This window comes from Poecilia latipinna, unplaced genomic scaffold (assembly GCF_001443285.1).
Source record: "Poecilia latipinna isolate Pla-1442-1.1 unplaced genomic scaffold, P_latipinna-1.0 Scaffold57, whole genome shotgun sequence".
NCBI lineage: Eukaryota > Metazoa > Chordata > Actinopteri > Cyprinodontiformes > Poeciliidae > Poecilia > Poecilia latipinna.
In genome coordinates this window covers 67,532-87,379 of record NW_015112673.1, presented here as the reverse complement: position 1 = coordinate 87,379, position 19,848 = coordinate 67,532, and the positions used below count along the sequence as shown (strand labels likewise).

The 19,848-nt window shown below is 34.4% G+C and overlaps 2 protein-coding genes across 3 annotated transcripts in view; both read right to left on the bottom strand.

Annotated features, from left to right (window-relative positions):
- Positions 1-936: 936 nt before the first annotated feature.
- LOC106961139 (cadherin-like protein 26) lies at positions 937-9,363 on the bottom strand. Of its 2 annotated transcripts, none has more exons than XM_015054670.1 (16): positions 9,272-9,363; positions 8,901-9,020; positions 8,656-8,802; positions 8,407-8,548; positions 8,145-8,320; positions 7,878-8,009; positions 7,614-7,796; positions 6,711-7,036; positions 5,237-5,379; positions 4,925-5,149; positions 3,630-3,857; positions 3,396-3,514; positions 3,110-3,190; positions 2,394-2,486; positions 1,836-1,922; positions 937-1,663 (listed from the first exon to the last, which is right to left on the bottom strand). In XM_015054670.1, the coding sequence occupies exons 1-16, from the start codon at positions 9,299-9,301 to the stop codon at positions 1,406-1,408; spliced, it is 2,490 nt and encodes an 829-aa protein (XP_014910156.1). In that variant the 5' UTR covers positions 9,302-9,363; the 3' UTR covers positions 937-1,405. The 2 variants fall into 2 exon arrangements, with proteins under 2 accessions (XP_014910156.1, XP_014910165.1); XM_015054679.1 differs by having other exon boundaries at positions 8,906-9,020.
- Positions 9,364-14,982: 5,619 nt separating this feature from the next.
- The window catches only part of LOC106961131 (cadherin-like protein 26), an 18,588-nt gene continuing 13,722 nt past the window's right edge, over positions 14,983-19,848 (bottom strand). The window contains 7 exon segments of the mRNA XM_015054661.1: positions 14,983-16,197; positions 16,405-16,473; positions 17,515-17,553; positions 18,017-18,079; positions 18,198-18,260; positions 18,876-18,947; positions 19,281-19,396. Coding sequence (XP_014910147.1) covers positions 15,967-16,197; positions 16,405-16,473; positions 17,515-17,553; positions 18,017-18,079; positions 18,198-18,260; positions 18,876-18,947; positions 19,281-19,396 — 653 coding nt within the window. The 3' untranslated portion in view covers positions 14,983-15,966.

The window sequence follows — 19,848 nt, the reverse complement described above, 5'->3', positions numbered from 1 at the left end:
TACTGGCTTGGGAAGAAACAAATATTGAGTATTCTTTTATTGATATATATATAATGTGTCTCATGTAACTTCTATGTGTGTCTCCTATAACCATCTAATGAAAAAATAGGTTTGTTTAATGTCAGTAACATATTTTTTCTTAAGTGATTTCTTGCAAGTTGCAAGTCATTCACAGTGGAATTACTCTAAATAGAACATAACTGATTTATGCACTGCTATATATAAATCTTCTTTTCAGTTTATTTGTATATCATCAATTCACAATTCATTTCAAAGCACTTTACAAAAAAAGTCAATCCAATCATGCATACATTCCAAATGAATCTAGTTACATCAAGTCATGGGCAATCCATCCATGTCAAAGAGAAATCTATACAGTACAACATATACACATACAAAATCCTTGCATTCTATTAAAACAAATTACAGAGTACAATCTAGTAATTCTGATCAATATTAATCCATATATGAAAGAAAGAAACAAAGAAAGGTAAGAGTGACTTAGTTTGAAGTAAAATGTCCCGTGATTTGTGCCTTTAAAATCTGCTTGTCATTTATTTGTAAAGATTATTAAGAGAACTCTCTCAAGATTCCTACAAAGAAACAGATCGTTTTTAATTTAGACAGTAATCAGACACATTTACTGTACACAGTAGTTAAAGCATTGTAGAGTTTTGGAAAAATTAGTAATTTGGCTTCAACTTCTTATTTTGTTTCCTTAATTCAAGATGGAAATTAAGATGGTAGCCTGGTAAAAACCAGTCCCTTGTTCTACACTCTTTGCCTCTTGCAGAGGGTCTGGGCTCTCAGCTATTGGTTGTGTGACTTATTTTATCAAGGCAATGAAGCACCACAAATGTCGTTCAGTCAAGTAGAAAGGTTCTTCAGTGCCAAAAAACAAGTATTTATGTTCTTTATGGGGTTTTTTAAACAGTGTTTTTTGTGCAAAATACAACACCCAAACTCCTAATCTGTGCAATATTTTTGAAAGTTACATTATCAGAAAAATAATGAAGTGGTGCCAAGTATATTTTAAGGACTCTTGAAAATGGTACATAAAAATAGTTATTTCCTTTGCTCTTCAAATTAATCACATTTAAATTCTGGCCAACAAAGAGACTTAAAACTTGAGCTATATCTTGTTATTTTGATACTTTGTACTGGTAAGTACAAAGTATCAAAGTTTGCTTTCTATAACTTGTCTCTTTATACAAAGAAAATCTCATTGTCAGTTTTTTAACAGCAGTCCATCTTTTTGGCAAAAAATTGTTTGGAACTATTAAATGTTAAAACAAAATTAAGTCAGCTTTGGCATCTTTCAAGATCGCTTGAAAGGTGCAGGAAAGGTAAACATTAAACACCACACAAGAAGTAGCCCTCCTATGCTCAACCATTCTGGTCAGTCTTACATTTTTGTGCTTTGGGCAAACAAGTCAGGTAAACAGACGGATGCAAGGGGTAAAAACCTGGAATCCAGTTCTGGGTCGAAGGGATCTTCAGGGTTGGAAATGGCATCAAGTTCAAAGTCTTTTGCCAAGTCTCCCTCATCATCATACACAGTGGGTTCATAATCACCAAGTTCCTCGCCTGGTGCCTCACGTTTTTGCAGCAGATTTGTGAGGGCTATGAATAGTAGATTTTCACGAGTCTGTTCCATACGGGCCTATAAAATATGAAAGGAGTTTTGTCATTTTAAGTGCAAAATACAATAGATAATTGATGAAAATGTATTTTGTATACAATTATGTAAAATCATTTAGATTTAAAAATGTCTTAAAAATGTAAGACACTTATGAATGATAAAATTCTAAGTGTATAGAAATATGATACAGTACCCCTTTCTTTAATGTTCCCATCTGACGTCTGATCCCCATGCCTGAAGACGGAGCCTGAGTAGATATATCCCAGTTCTCACGGAAAGACTTGAATATAAAACACGTAAACAGTTAATCAATCTTCCAGATATATATATATATATATATATATATATATATATATATATATATATATATATATATATATATATATATATATATATATATAAACACATATAAATAATTGACTACTTTGTACTCACACAGAAAAACAAGGAGTGCTGCAATAATTAGTCCTATGGCAGCAATACCGATGGCAGTTGACACTGCTCAAAAAAATAAAGGGAACACTCAAATAACACATCCTAGATCTGAATGAATGAAATCATTGAATACTTTGTTCTGTACAAAGTTGAATGTGCTGACAACAAAATCACACAAAAATCATCAATGGAAATCAAATTTATTAACCAATGGAGGCCCGTATTTGCAGCCACACACAAAATTAAAGTGAAATGTTCCCTTTATTTTTTTGAGCAGTATATATACAATAAATAGCATTAAAAGTAATACGTTTACCACCACAGAAGATTTCGTCCAACTGCCTCTGTCTTGATTGAACTTGATCACATTCGGGCAGGCTTGGACATTAACGGCAGAATCCAGTAATATCTGGGAAGAGGGGAAGCACTTTAATTTTTTAAAAACATTTCACATGTGAATGAGCAACAAATAAAATGTAAATACGGCTTAAATGAGCGATGCCATTTCTAATAAGAAAAATAATAGGAAACAAATACAGAATTTTACCTGGACCTTCCTTTTTTGCTTTAAAATTTTTTATAAAATCTCAAGGAAGTTTATTTAAATAGTGTAGTAGTGAGTATGTAAGTATTTATGACTGTGTATGTTTAATTCTGACAGTTCTTGGATGAGAGAAAATTGTAGAATTACTCATAACTCAATAAAAGTCCAAAATTAAAGATAATCATAACTGTATGTAAAGTTCTGAACAGAACTGTAGTAATAGTGCGTCAAGAGTCAACAAAAATTTGGGATCCATTTTGTGTAAATGCATTAAGTGGCCCTAAGGTTTAGTTGTGTTTAAACATGCATTGATTTTTCAGTAGCAGGATGGTGTTTATAGTCAGACTGAGTAGCAGAATGAGGGGTAATGAAACAAATGCTAAATTAATTTGAACAGTTCTTTTCATTCAGGAAACATGTTGAAAATAATTTTTATGAAAAATTTTTTAGTTATTGCAGTACATTAGTGAGTAACTAACAGCACTTACCGGTGTCATTGACAAATTTACATCTTCAGATACTTGAATTTGCTGTCCGTAATTTCTTCTGTTTAGTGAGTTGAAGGGAACCTAAAAACACATTTATACTTCTTAAAGTTGACTTTTTGATACATTTGATTTCAGATTTACAAATATATGTATTCAAAGTTACCTCTCCATTCTAAATTAATAGGTTCTCTCACAATACTTTAATATATCATTGAATTGCAAGACATACAATTAACAACAACAGCAATAAAAAAAAAAAAAACTGACATAAATTTAAAGAACACACATAACAATCAGTTCCTGGTTCTTCTGTGTTGCTTTTCATTAAGTGTTGCACAGGCTCATCATCATCCATTGGTATCTTCTCAGGTTCACATGACACAAAAAATGTTAAAAATAACAAACCTGGAGCGTGAAGAAAACACATAAATGACATATATGTGTTACATTGCTGCTGTTTTTATTTGTCATTTTTTAATGATGATAATAATGATAGAATGAAAACTTCAGATTTTCCTACCTATTATTAATGTAATGCAGAAGAATAATATTCCCAGAGCTCCCATTCCTACTGTGAATCCAGCAGCTTTTCTCAGGCTGCAGTCTGGCTTGGTTGCATCAGAGCACTTGCACACAAACACTGACAAGTAATGGAGAGATTTCTTTCCTTGAAAATCTGACACTTCTAGCTTCAACTTGTGAAGTCCAGAATAAACGTTTTGTCCTTTTGTAAGGTTGACTGAAAGCCCTGCAAATCCAAAACAAATATGCGTCTTGTTATGTTATGGGATAAATGATGATCCCCTTTTAGAGTGCCTTACAAAATATTAATATCCCTGGGTTTTTTTTTTTTACATTTTGCCCCAAACTTCAATTTGTTTTATTTGGATTTATGTAATGGAGCCTGTGGACATTTAGCCATGTATATTCTTTTTGTAAAGCAGCTCAGTTTATTATGAATTGTGCTTGTTATGGACTATATCACACAGACAAGGATAAGAGGAGCAAGATAAAGGAAGGTCATAATGACACAAAATCCAGACAAGCTAGGCTTTTAGAAGCAAAAGGGCAATAGACTCACAACTTCTAGAAGATCAGACATTGATAAAAAATAACTATTTATGCTGGGGAGGTTGATTACTAGACTGTTACACAGCTAATGCATACAGATCTCTTGCTACTGTTCTTTCACATTAGTTGTACCCCTCATTTGTGGCAAACTCCAATTAGAGCTTTTTATGTTCTTGTTTTGCAAAGGTACAAAGGTTTTCCTCCAGATTTGTGGAGTGCACAGCTAATATTTGTTCTGTCAATAACTATCCCTCCTGACCTATGGACCTCATCAGCTCCTCCAAATTTACTTCTTGTTTGATTAAGATTCTCTTTATTTCCATCCTTTCAGTTCGGATAGACGTGTCTTGTTACGCCCCAGTTTTCCCTGTTTTTCAATTATGCATTAAGCCACTCCCCATTAGATCCTCAAGGTTTAACATTTTGTTTTGTAACTGGAGTCTGCTTTAAATTTCTCCTCTGTGGTTTCATATAAACATATTTATACTGAGATGCAATTATACAAAAGTGGAATTTATTTTCAAACTAATTAACTTTTAAAAACAGTGGTTTTGTATTTGGCTTTTAGAGCTAACAGAGCAAATAGGATTGAATATAAACGCAAATGATCGTGGTTTTGAGAATTGATGTGACATTCGTAAAAAATCCCAATAAAACCTGTTGATGTTTGTGGTTGAGCCACAACATCTGGTGTGGAAACTTTGAATTGCAAAACACGGCACAAACAGCAGTGACACGCCTCACCTTGCTCAGGATTAATCCTCCACATTTTCTTAACATCTCCAAGAAGTTTGAATGAAAAAGGCCCACTGAATGGGTCCTCATCCGGATCCACAGCTGTGACATTGACCCATGATGATTTGTCACTTTGGCACATGTTGAAGGTGTTTACAATTAGAGATGGAGCATTGTCATTCTCACGAGCGATGTAGATGCTGAGACTCGTTGTGCCGGTCTGAGGAGGGCTTCCTTGTGCAGACACATTGTACAATTTTACTAGTGAGAAAAATATACTTTTTTACAAAAAAGGTACTTTTAAAATCTCATTGAACATACCACTATCAACAGCATTCACTGTGATGACATAAATTCCATCTTTAGCGTAGCGTGACTCTCTGTCTAAGATACTTGCTGTGGTTATTTTTCCTGTCTCGGGGTCCACTGAAACCAAATTGGCTGGATCTTCACCTTTTGTGTATCTGGAACACATATAGCTACGTTAAGCACACCAATGAGGGACTTGCACTTCATCGCAGTATCTCAAAAGTATTCATAGCCATGTTTAAATGTTGGATATTTGTAATATGGATAAAAGGGACCATGGATAATTATTCAAAAACGCTCAACCTATAGTGTGGCATTAATCTCATAAAGTTAAACTGAAATCAGAAAAACTGATTTCTGATTCTTCACCTCTTTGCTGGAGCACTCACGACTATGCTGCCATCTCCTGGTATAACACACTTTAAAAGGATTTAAGAAAGCCAACTACAAATAGCTCAAAAATAAACCTCATTAACATCTTGATCCTGAGCACTGTAATAAATGAATTTCATTCCTTACTAATGGAGGAAAAATACACTGCATCTTACATAAGATGCTGCTTACTTTAAAAATATTCTCAAACAAGGACCCAGAGTGTTTCATAAAATGTTTCTCTCTTGTAAGTCAGACTTCTCAATTCCACATTTCCTTCACAGATTTAGAAACCATAAGAGTAGGAACAGTTTTGTACTAGACAGCTGTGTAATGAAATGAATTGCGTATGAAATTAAATATAAATAGTGCCTTTAAAACACCCAGACTTTTAAAGTTTAACCCCCCTTAAAAAGTGCTACCTGAATTTCTAACTAATTTCTAAAAGGATTTATGCTTGGTCATTTAAGTCTAATGATATACTCTTAAGTGTAATTATACATCCCTTATTTAGGTCAATGTTTGGTCATTGACCTCTGACAAAAAGAAAAATAAAAAATAAAAAATATTTGTAAAACTACCATGGTTCTGTTGCCACCTGTGACCACTTAAAATCAGGAGAACAAATGCAGCTTCAACTACTGCTGCTAATTGTAACAACGACTTTATAAAGGTAGACTTTGGAAGTTGTGATGAACTGGGCTTAATGAGGTAAATACTGGCCTGCAGATGCTGTTACAACAGTGAAAAGGTCAGTTCTTTGTTAAACAAAGTTTACCAGAAATTCAAGAGAGGTAACCACCGTTTAAATCAAACTACATTTTGTTTGGGTGACAATAAATAAAACTGGCTACACAAAGTAGGTGTATAATTTCACAAGAGTAATAAACTGAGGATTTAAAATGATGAAGTAAATTATTTATCAAACTTGCTCAAACCCCCTCCAAAAAGAAGTCGGAAAAAAGAATTAAACGGTAGTTTACTTTTTTAACTTCTGGATTCCCTGACGGCCCCCACCACCAATAATTGGTTTGTTTTTCCATCAGAATTGTACAGTATATTTGTCACTTTAAGGATGCTCTGTATGGTTAAGAATATTATTATTATTACTTACCTAATTCTTCTTGTACCTTTGACATCTGGGTCTCTAGAAACAATTGTTCCCAAATGATGGCCCACTTCCACGTCTTTGGGCAGAGAAATTGGTTTTAGCTCATCAAAGACCGGAGGCTCATTGACATCTTCTACGATGACTGTCATTTGACGAGTCCCTCCTCTGTTATTCCATCCACTAGACGCTCCACTGAAAAGGCTGGGATCTGTTTTTATCGTCCAAAGGCCCGAGGTGTGCTGATCCATCACTTTGCATGTGAAATAAGGAATTTCATTCTCCACTGTGATTGTGATGTTCTTCAAGGATTCATCCTCGTAGTCGAGTGGCTGTTAAAACAGTAGCAATTCAAAGATTTTTTTTAATTTCTTAACAAAATAATTTATATGTTATATGAAATAGCTTTTATAGGATTTTTAATTTTTGCATTTTGATTGCATCTTTTGCTGGAGGTTTTCAATTTTCACAGTCTTTCAGTACAGTCATTCAAATTCTCTTCAATTGCTTTATAATCTATCAATTGATATGGTTTGAGAAGTGGGTCATTTAATCTTTTGTGTCTGTTTTCTGCTTTTTCCACTTTTACTTTCTCAAAGATACCAAGACTTACAATGTTGGAAATACATTATGGTGAAATATGGAACATGTACATTATTTAATAGTCAAAGTTTACGCTAGAGAAAAATGAGCAGTACTTGCAGACATTAAATATTTTTGAAACCTTACGCAACATAAAATGGAAAATATGCTCATGCTAAATTTTAAAGGTGCACATATGCTTTAAGCTTCAAATTCAGATTATAAAAACATACTAATGAATTTTTCAGCACAATTTTTATTTTTTAATACATGGGGTGAACTATTGCGAAAGAGCAGCTGGATGTGTTGAAATAAGAGGAAAAGTACCTTATTCACATAGAGTAATCCTTCGTTTGTGTGAGGATCAGTCCTTATTTTGAAGTTGTTGTTTTTGTCTCCATGGATTGAATATACTGCATTCCAACCTTTTGTACCTTTGGTATCTTCATCCTTGACTTGTAGACGGGAAAAAATAACATTTTCCTCACCTTCTTTCACACGCACTGGACCCTGAAGTACAAAAATATTAAAGGCATTCAATTAGTTTAAATTCAGTGCTTACGTCAGGAACTGAAATTCAGAGTTGCTCACAGTTTGGTTTATAAACATTGGACGATGTCTATTTCCAGGGTTTATGTTGACTGTAACGTTGGTGAAGCTGAAGAGCGGCTTTGGTTTTCCAAGGTCTGTTGCCTTCACAATAATGGTGTATCTGTCTGCTTTCTGTAGGGCAAATAAATGACTCCTTTTTAAAGTACGTCTGAATAAAACAGCAAATGTATTTGGGACATTTGACAAAAATAAAAAATACAATTGTCTATTTTTGATTTATCTTCTTCAATTGATGGGCATCCTCACCTTGTGGTCCAGGCATCCTTTAAATGAAATGGTTCCATTACCAAAATAAGGCACCTTATTTATGGTGAATTCCAAGTCCTCTGTTTCAGGAATAACTGAGTCTATACTAAAAAGAAAAGTCTTATACTCCTCTGTGCTGTCACTGTCTGTTGCTGTAACGTTGATCAATTCAGTGCCTGCCAGATATTAAAAAAAAAAAAAAAACATGTTAGATTTAGTCACGCCAAAAACCTTGTTTCATAAAAATTATTGAAAATCTTACCTTGTAGTGTTGACTCATTTATGGTGATCTCATACGCTGTTTGGTTAAATATCGGGGGGTTGTCATTTGCATCAATGATTTCAAAATTAATGCCCACCTTTGTCAACGTATGATTTTTTTTATTTTGTGCCCTAATTATCAGCTAAGGGAAAATACAAGAGTAATAATATAATTAAATAAAGAGACAACAATGAAACATATAAACACAAAACACTGTCTGACTTAGATGGGCTTTATTCTTCCTCTTACCTTCAGAATTGTATATTTTTCATAGTCCACAGGACCCAGGATTAAAACATGTCCGTCTTTTTGATTTAGGCTAATTAAATCTCGAGGTTCCTCATTCTTACCCTGACCAGTGACTTCTACAATATTTAAACTGGAATCTATTTCAACCTAAATTACAAAGAATAACATTAATATTTTGTTTTGTACTTAATTGTTAACATATTTTGTGATATATCTTATTCAGTTGTTACTACTTTAATACTTACTTTACCCAAATAATGTGGAAAGGGCCCACTGTAACTTTCATTGATCATGAAGGTTTGTATGATCCAGTTCCTTTTTTTCCGCAGCAAAAATTCTGCCGGGGACAAATGGATTCCCAGACCCTGCAAATTATTAAATCATCTTATATTACTTAAAATTTAACAGGCTCTGTTAGGGTAACATGCTAATTATTAAATGTGTTATGTTGATTAGATTAGTTTTTTTGCTTATTCTTGTATTCTGTATTTATTCAGAGTGAAAGCGATGCTGGAAACTATCAGGAAGTGATAAAGAAACAAGAAACCTCCTTGCAACGTTCTAAAATACAACCAACTATGTGCAGAAAGATGATTTTTTTAAGATTAGCTCTTACCAGTATCATGAGAAGACACAGGACTTTCATCTCCGTATTTGATCTAATGATAGATATTACAACTCAGTGCTCTTCACACCAGAAGCTAAAGTGAAAGTTTACCCAAGAACAAATGTGGGCTTTAGTAGCAGGACATGGTGAGTAGGAGGGACTATGGGAGGCGTCCATTCATCAGCCTCTAAAACATTAACTGCACATGGCTCTGTTTTGTCTAAAAGAAGCAACTCAGGTGCCAAGAAACAAAAAAAAAACACATGTTTGGAAGTATCATTTTCTCTTTTCTCATCTTTGTGAATTGCAGTTCTGATGTTTTTTTTAACTAAGTGATCGAGCATCATTATATTGTCTGACTTTCTGGACTTCTAATAATTTTTTTTTACTAAGGTTAAACACACCAGTTGCAAACACCAGTTAGGACAAAAAGTAAAATATTAAATAAGAAAAAATAAATAAATAAATAAATACTACTACTTCTGCTCCATCCATTCATTCTGTGATTGTCCAATCATTGGTTACCTTTCACTTATTTGACATTCAGTAGCGGTTGAAGCAGTTTCAGGAGGGAAACCCACAGATCCACAGATCCAAAAGCATTCCTAAACCAGAACAGTTATGCTTCCTCCAGCAAGAACAGCTGCAGGGTCTTCTCCTTTTGTGCACCAAGGAAACCTCCAGAGGGAGTGAAATACATGAAGCAGTTTCATCAGATGTGTGTACCTAAACTTACTCCTTTGGAGTAAACCATTGGCTCTACTTTGACCTTTGAGTGTCTTCTTGGATTGAATTACTTACCGGTTTTTCAAGGCTGAGGCTTATTTCTAAACCACCTGATTGGTTGTTGGACAATCATGTTAGCTCCTCACATCCAGGATTCCATTCTTTCTCAGGTAAATCACAATTTCTTTACTTATTTCTTGTTATTTCAGTGTGTAACCCAGTTCCAACCCTTCCTCTGCATGGTTTGAAGTAAAACTGTTTGGCAACACTTTATTTGGCGGGGTGTTCATAAGACTGACATGACACCCTAAGTGTCATTAATTTACCAAATGACACTTCATAGTAACAATCCTAAATATTCATGAAAATTATTTCATCATCATGACAGGTGTCATGTTGATAGTGTCATGTCTTATGCACAACCCATCAAATAATGTGTTACTAAATGTTTTAATAGAGATAAAAAAATAAAAAAAGTTTTACTTAGAAATTTTTCTGTACTTTCAAAAAAGGCTGTATAATAGTAAAACAGTAGTGGCTCTGCCCAGCGCTCCCTTTTCCATGTTCATGATGGAGTCTCTCATCTTATTTCTCATTTCAGCCACTTGTTTCCAGGGCCTTATTCTTTCAGTCACGATTCAAATCTTATGACCGTAGGTGAGAAGAGGAATACAGATGAACTGGTGCATTCAGAGTTTCTCCTTGTGGTTCAACTTTGTCTTAATCATGGCTAGAGCAGCACTCCATCACTCCAGAGGTCAGACTTTCCAACAGCAGCTCCATCGTTTTGTCAGTTCTGCAGAAAAGCTTGTAAAGTTAACGAAAGATAAAGTAAATCATGTGCCATAGAGTGGTTTTACTTTGTTTCTAAATGTTGGATCGTGTTACATGACCAGTGATGTGCACTGTTTTGAGGTTAGGGTTTATTGATCTGATACAGATCATAATCTAAAAACCGTTACTACTGAAACACAAGAACAAAGGTGGAGAATGATTATCTGAAGGCTCTGTATGGTAATCTGTTAATTTAGGTTAAAACTGTCATAAAGTTCATGAAACAGCAAACAACAACTTTTTGATTGACAGAAGATGGTCATTTTAACCATCTGTTTTCCTCATGTTGTCTTGTTTTTCCTCAAGTTTATTTATTTATTTATTTATTTTTTTTTGCTTTGGACCATATTTGGGAAAACAAACAAACAAAAAAAAAAAAAACAACATTCATTTGGAAAAAACCCCTTGCTGTTTCCAAATGTGAACTGTCAGTGAATTAGAGACACAATTACCAAAGTCAAACATAACCTCTCTTAAGAAAATATTATCAAGGACAAAACTCTTGCCTCACACGCACAGTCATGTTCTAATCAAACTGATACATATTTTTACCTGCATGAGAAAACTCGAAAAGCAAACAAATAACAGTAAGTTCACGCTATCTTGGTGTTGTATTTTCAAGACACTTTCTTTTTTTTTTTTGCCTGACTATTTTCTCATTTTTTAGTTTGGGGGATACAGTTTAAAAAAAAAGTCTGCATTTTTTTAATTGTCCCTCACAATTTTACTTTAAGCAAATCTATCATCACATTTTGGCAGTTTTTTAATATTTACTGCATTCATTTTTGCTGTTGCAAATCACAGATAATTGTGCTAAGTGCTTAGATTCATAATTTATTCAAAAGAACTTTAGGTTTTTGTCCTATTAGAAAGGGAACCTGAGGCTCCATCCTTTTTCAACAAATCCTTGCATGATTACCATTTATTTAGGTTTATACACATATGGATAGCTGTGACAACACTCCATATATCTAAAAATATGATGCCTTTACAACATTTCATCATGGGAATTGTGTGTTTTGGACAGTTTTTTCTTGTATGTTAAAAGTAGTGCTGTCAGTCAATTAAAAATGTGATCAGATTAATCCCACTCTGGCGCCGTGAATCATGATTAAACACTATGCCTTACGGTGTGAGCTTGAAACGCAGTAGTGGTTCTTGCAGGAATGTGCCCAGTTGCATGACGTTTGAAAGGCAGTTCTTTCCTCTGAATTTTTTTAATTTTGGGAAATAAGAGTTATTTTGCTGTTAAGAATATAACAACTTCTTTGCCAATTATTTTACTGGCTCCTGTAACATTATCAGAATCAATAGTTAGTCCAGTAATTCCTATAAATTAACGTTTTACATGACTCTACCTCTCAAAAGTAGCCAAAACTCTCAAAACATGGGGTAATTCACTTTAAAAGCAGCTTTGAAATCCACCATCCGTAGCCTTGATGATATCAGTTCTCAAGAAAAAGATAACGTGTGAAATCAGATGACACCTGCATAGGAAAAATGTGAGTCAGAAAAAAGGCAAACTGCCAAGTATACAAAACACCAAACTGGTTTGAAGGGAAACGGAGCGTATTGTGGGAAGAGGTCATCAGGAACTGCAGATTACGTATTGGTAGAGGCGTACAAATGAGGTTTCTCTGGCTTATTCAAATTACTTGAAAACTTTTTTATTATTATGGTATATGCATAACTTTTAAAAAAAAAATTACCCTAGCTATGACTGTTCAGGGCTACATTTGTTAGCCTGCTTGTGAGGATGTAGATTTTGTGTCTCTTTCTTGTTAGTTTTGTCCCTGTGTGTCGTCTTTCTTCCCTAATTGATTCCAGCTGTCTCTTGTTTCCCTTGATCATCTCCCTGTGTATTTAACCCCACCTGAGTCTCCTGCTCCCTGCCGGATCCTAGTCGTTAATGTTGTCTCTTCGTCTAGAGTTTGTTCCAGTGCTACCAGTGTGTCTTAGTTCCCTAGCCTCTTCGTTCACCTGTGCTTTCTGAATTTCTGTTCTCTTGTCCATTAAAATCATCACTTTCCACTTCAACCTGGGTCCAGTCGTATCAGTCCTCACCACCATCAACCTCAAGTCATGACACTGCTTTTGTTTCCCCTCAAACTGTGCTTTCTTTTCTGATGTTTCCTGTTCCTCCCATTCAGAGCATCTCTAAATAGCTCATGTTTATGTTTTTGCACTTCATGTTTTGTATTTTAGTGGCATACAAATGGCCTGTAGTTTTATACCGACTTATCAAGTCCAGAGGATCCTACAGCACTTCTCTCAAACATTCATTCACATGGTCACATGATGATAAGCTAGCATCTGTTGTCATAAGGTAGTCTGACTGAATAGAAAAGAGTTGGACAAAGGAAGTGAGTACGTCAACATGTTGTGTCTGAAAATTATCTCAGTTCAAAGTAGATTCAGAGGTGTTTGTTGAATTGTTTGTGTTAATCATTTGTGGCCGGTTTGGATTTGCATATTACTCTCTGCACCACAGCATACCTTCTAAATGGCATTCTGATTGGCACCTGGTGGCATACTAAAACAGGTCTTTCCACCTTTGCTTGGCAAGTTATAAGTTTTTTTTTCAGCGACTTTTATCTCCACCACATGCAACAAACATAGTAAAGCAAACATAGTCTTTTAAAAAATATTTTCTTGACAGCAATACAAAAAAGATTCTGTCATTACCTGAGATAAGTGTGATTACACTGAATCCACTATTTACTGGAGCAGGAACGGAAACTAGACAGCAATACGCTCTGAAATAAAAGACATTCAAGTTCACAACTTAAATGGAAGACATTTGAGTTCAGTGACTGAATTTTTTTTTAATGGTAGTGTGAAATAACTATAAATAAAGAAAAATAAGTGAAATTTTCCCTTGCTTCTCCTTCTTCATCCAATGGGGGACATAAGGATTTTGCCGTGTTGTGCAGGAAAATTCTGTGGAAATGCCATCTGAACTATTACAGGAAGGTTGCAGATCAAACGTCCGAATCAGAAAACAACACGCTTGGCTGCTTTCAAATTCCAAGCAAACTAGTCTGAACTCGATGTGCTTGGTTTTTTGGGGAGACAGCCTTTTGCAGGCTTTGTAAGTTCAAGCTGTAAGCACAGACTCCTGATGCCAGACGGCAGTTTTTCAATAAAGTTTACTGTGACAATATGATTTCTATATATATTTATATAAGTGTTTGCAGGCTGAGTCGGACTACAACATACAACAAAAAGCCACTGTCTTTCATGCAATATGTTTTTGTCTTGTTTTCTGGAGGTATTAAAGAGCTGCTTTTTTGTTGACTTTAATATCAGTCTTCTTGTATCTTCCTCAATGCAACATGTTGGTCACAGAAGAGGACATTTGTCAGGAGAAAATTAGTTAAGATGAAATTGACTGACTCGGCAAAATCCAAAAGAGTTGTTAAAAAAAACTGCATCTTGTTTAGATTGCTTGTTTAACTGCATTTTGTTTGATTTATCAGCACTATTTAGGAAATGTTAGCGTGACTTCAATTTTAAAAAAAATTTACCTTTAAAAATAAGAATTAATTTCAAAAACCTTTTACAGAAATTTGCCCAAAGCTACAAACTATACCATGGGCACTTGCTCCTGATTAGAGCCACGTCTTTCCATTGTGCTGTTAGGACAACTTCAGCAAAAAACAAACATAGACAAAGCTAAGCACACTCTCAGGTTGTGCCTTCTTAAGTTTTAAAGCATCCACATTTTGACTAGGTAATATAAACATTTTATGCTTTTTATGCATTGTTTTTTGTTTCCACAAGTCACCCTGTGTTGCATCTGTGATAGCATAAGAGGAGCAATGCTAAACTCTACCAAACATTGACTTGAAGTTGGGACTGTAGCTGGACTGAGAAACACACATTTTAATAATTTGACATGCACAGATGTTTGACAAGTTGTTTATTGAGAACTGACAAAAATGTAACATCACAATTTTTTGTTCACGCAACCACACAGCAAGAAGGCTCTGCTTTTTAAAGCTTCTTCTGCCTGGTGCTTATTCTGTGTTTGATTTGTCTCAAAAGTCAGATGTTCATAAACAGAAGTTGTGCAGTGCTGTGTGTGCCAAAAGTTAATGAGATAAACTGTCAGAAGTGCCTACAGGTAGGAAACTCTTACTATGTTTCTTTTTCTTTTCCTTTTGTATGACAGCCACGTTGAATATTGAACTCTCAGCGGCTTAGCAACCCCTTACGTTGTTGGTGTTTCAATTCAAACTTTCAGAAACATCCTTTTAGCATTCCCAGAAAAGACCACTAAAAACCTGACTTTCGAGTACAAACTGAAAGCACCGTTATGTGTTTTTCGTGAATGACTCAGCTCGGCAGATAAGAGACACAGATCTATAACCTGTGATTATTAACAAACTTAATGAGCCAAGAACACAAAATAGCCCAATTAAAATGTTCTTATTGTTCAGATGGAAACTGGAGAAAGTGCTTAACACATTCACATTCTATTGCTGTGAATATTTATTCGTAATGTTAAACAATGTCAATAATACATGTACTTTTCCTTAAAAAAATCCATAACAAGAATTATAAATTGCTCATATCACAAAACAAGCAGTAAATGAAATTTTGTCAAATGTTCAGCATTATTTCCCCACTAGAGCCTCACCGTTGTATGAACAAGTTTACAGCTTAATAATAAAGCATTACTCACTTTACGCAGTTTTTTTGTTCATCCTCATAAAGAACCCTTTAGAAAAAGTTAATATATTGTACAAATTGTTTTTTTTTAAATCCCAATGTCCACAAGTATTCATATGTATGTTGTGAAAATTGAACCAATTTTGCTCGCTTTAACAAAGTAAGACACAAACAAGTACATCCAATTTCTAACAAAAAGCAACTTTTCATAATCAACAGAACATGACCTGCTTCGTACGGCAGCAAGGAAACTGCAGCTGCTTTACCGCACAATCTCTGTGTAGTGTTCAAATACAAATGTGCAGTACTTGACTTTAAAGGTGCATGATGTGTATGTATATGTACATTATGTAAAAAAATCAGCTATTATGCTGATGCAACTATGAAAAAATCCACTTGTATCCATTTTAACACCAAGCTAGAGGGTATGAGAGATTTAATTGGGATGAATGTTTGACTCCAGCATTTTTTCAAATGTCAGACTTCTCTGCTTTAAGAACTTCAGATTTATTTTCCATAATGATCTTTTCCAAGGTCTTGAACTGTGGTCCGAGATCATCCAAAAAGCTTAAATCATCCTGTTGGTAGTCAGATGACAGCATATCCAGTGACATGCAACTGTTGCCATTCCCCTCATATTGATACATCTTCACATGGTCATCTGAACTATCTGTTGGGTTACTATCAGTCACTGTAAGACGCTATAAGATTTAAACGAGAAAAAAAGTCACATTAATATGAATCTTAAATACTCAAACCCAATTTTAACCAATGCTTTCTTCACACTCAGCTTTTTTTTTTTTTTATGTGATTATGGTCAAAAATAAAATGTTGTCATAATGTTTTATCAATTGCACTACTGCGTCAATGTTGTCATATGTGTAACATATGAGATAAAGAACTCTTACCCTCTCCAGTAGACTGCTAACACGACCATCTGACCAGCTACTTATAGAACGTTTAAAGGTTGAGTTGCCCTGCCAAAAGAAAACTCAGATGTCAGTCATGATAAAAATATGAAAATGTACAAATTCATACATATTATTCAGTTTATATTTTGCACATTTATTATAATCTGATTACATAAGTATTTTCCATGTGTACAATTTCCCTTTTTTTTTTACAACAAAGCTATCAATAGTAATGCATTTTTTTCTGATTTTTGCTCAAGATAACACACACAGCGTGGGTAATCACACCCGTCCAATTGTGTTGCGCTAGATGTTTTTTTTTTGTCCAATCAGGTGCGTTCCTTTAGAAACGCCTCATTTCTTTTGCTTATCCAATCAGGCATGGCTCTTGAGAATCCCCTTCCTTTGGAAACGCCTACTTCGTCTGCAGACATACCTCCTTGAAGGTAGCTAAAAACTTCAAAATTAAATCACAAGTTTTCTTCTCTCTGGATGGTTAGAGTTAACCTATCACCCTGATGTTTTGGTAGCATAGCTACCAAAAAGCAATCTGCAGATTGCACAATCTACACAATGCACATTAACACTTGTGAATTTGCTTTTATTTTTTATGCCCACAATGACTGACCGAGGAGGAGAAATTTGTTTGGCCTCAAGCATGATTAAAATTCGATGTTCAAGGCAGACTTGTCCCAAAGAACTGAACATTGTAAAAAGAGGAAGGTCTCAGCCGGTATTGCTGGGATTGCCTATTTCCAAGTGATCAACTTGATTTTGTCTTTCAGTTCATGTTTCTTTGGATTTATATGTATTCAATTCCTTTCCTTATTCAGTGTGTTTGTCAGTCTTCCAGATGGCTTCTAACTCTTTAACACAAATTTAAGTCACACTTTATGAATTTCATGAACATTTTGAAAATTATGTGTTATTAATATTTCATTTATTTAAACATCTGTATACCACTTGGTGTTGATTTCTTACAGAAAATCATAATAAAGGTGTTGAAGTTTGTTGAATTCAAATGTGCTCTAAGAGACAGTTTTTTGGGGAAAAATGAAGGGATGGTATTGCTTTTTCAACACAGTGTAAATAAAAACGTCTGCTTACCTGAAATGTGCCCCTCCTGTTGGATGACCATGTTGAGCCCTGAAAAAACAACAACAAAAAAAAACAATCTTTAGCTTCATCTTTTAGCTTTTCTTACCACTGACCGACTTATTTTTATTATTTTTTGGTTGTTTTTTGATGCAGGATATATTTGGTTTTTAACTTTTTAGCAACATAATTTGTCTCATTAAGCTTTTAATTCATGCATTTACAAACAAATACTTTAAAGTCAGCAACAGGTAAATGTGCAGCAAATTTTCTGTGAAGTATCCATTTATGGCAATTTCAGCAAATGCTAAATGTGTGTATGGATGAGTTATGTTGTTACTAAAAAAATAAATAAATAAAAAATAAAGAAGGAAGGAAAGAAAGAAAAGGTTAAGCTTGCAATCAATTTTCAAAAACTTTTCTTTGAGCACCCTCTTGTGGATAAAAGGTTGTACTGTGCAACTGAACATTCAGCCACAGTTCCACTAAACCACATATAGCCATAATTACTCACTCTGGAATTCCTCTTCATGCCTCCCTGCTGCTGAGAGTCCCATGTGTTCATGTTTGAGCTCATCTGTGGGCATACATTATAATAAAGCTAAATTACTGACAGAACAGACATAAAGAACTGCATGCAAATTTTATTTACTCAAGCTTTGATCCAAAGGAGAATATTTAAACTGGTTGCTTACGACGGAGTATGTTCTGTAGCATGATCCCATATTTTGGGCCATTCCTGGGGTGGCCTCAATGTTCTAGTTGAAAACAAAAAAATGAATAAAGCAGGCACTCGCACACTGTGACTGCAGTGATTTCATGGAGATTTCAAACCGTTCTTTATAAATGCTTTCAGTAAACAAAATGAATTGTTTTTTATATATATTTAATGTTTATTTTAAAAAGTTACAAAAGATACACCTTTTGAATAGATTTTGACAGTTTTGTCAGAAAGAGTCCATATCATTTGCAATATAGCAACAGGTATATTTTGTCTAAAATATACTTCAGTTTTGAAAGTGCCTAAGATAATGGTCTTCTTTATCAGACTGTAAAGGGTTAAACTCACATATACATGACATTTCTAGCTTAGTAGTTTAGCTAATTTTGGACTAAATTTAAATTGAAAAAGACATAGCTGTTGTTATTGTCATAGTATTACACATTGCAACACTTAAGTTGACTTGAAGACACATCTTTTCAAATACTAGATCATTCAACACATTCCTCTGTGATTTAGTAAAATTATCAATAACCACAATGACATTAATAATAATACAACTTACAGCTTTCATTCAGTCAAGAGTAATTACACACACTGACTCAGCTTAAAGCTTTAACAGGAATTTACACCTAAAATTAGTGACATGTACCTGCATGCTTCCCAGCTTGATGCCGTCTGTTATACTCTCCGTAGTCTTTGATGCTAAGATGTTGGGCTCAGCCTGGCAAAAAAATAATAGTAGGGAAAATACCTTTTGTTTTGGCAGTAGCTGTGCATCATATTCACAGTGTTAAACTCTCCATTCAGTTTAAATTATTTATGTAGGAACCAGTTTACAACAAATGTCATCTGAAGGCATTTTCCAAATAAAACTGGCCCAAAGATTTCCAGTGATTCAGAAATGTATAATGAATCCAATTTATGTCAATCCAGTGTATTTATCTTTTAGAGTTTTTGATGCCAAAATGTCAAATGTTAACTATTTAACAAGGACAGTCCAGAGATGTGATATTGCCAGTCTCTCTGTAGTCAGCACAGTCACTCCACAACTTACCTTGCAATCAGTGCCCAGTCCTTCTTCATTGTACTTCATCAATGTCTGTTTGTATTCATCATTCAGATTAGTCATCAAAAATGTTTTTTGTTTGCGCGTCAAAAGAAGGAGCAGCACTGCGGACACATTAAGATAATTTGAGCACCAAGTTTATGAATTCTCTTTACTTTTAAAGCAAAGCCTAAAATACATATCCCATGAGTTTTAAATTGTGTGTTCATGTAAAGTTAATGAAATGGTTTTAAATGTGATTAAGAACTGTTCTAATTTATTTTAGCGTGTACAGCATACGTTAACATACACTCAATAAAACGATACTGTCACTCCCTGGAGTTAAACCAGAACAAACTTCTCTTGCTTTAGGATACTTAGAATTACAAAAAATCATTTCTATTTGCTAAATACCAGAAAATGTAGTGAGGACAGTTTTTAGACTTTGACTGGAACTTTTCTGAATTCAGACGTTTACATACATTGTGGTCAGGATATGTGCAGAAGAGCAAAAGAGTAAGAATAAATGTGTAAAAAAAAATGTATACGTGTTTATAATGTGTGCAAACATCTGGTT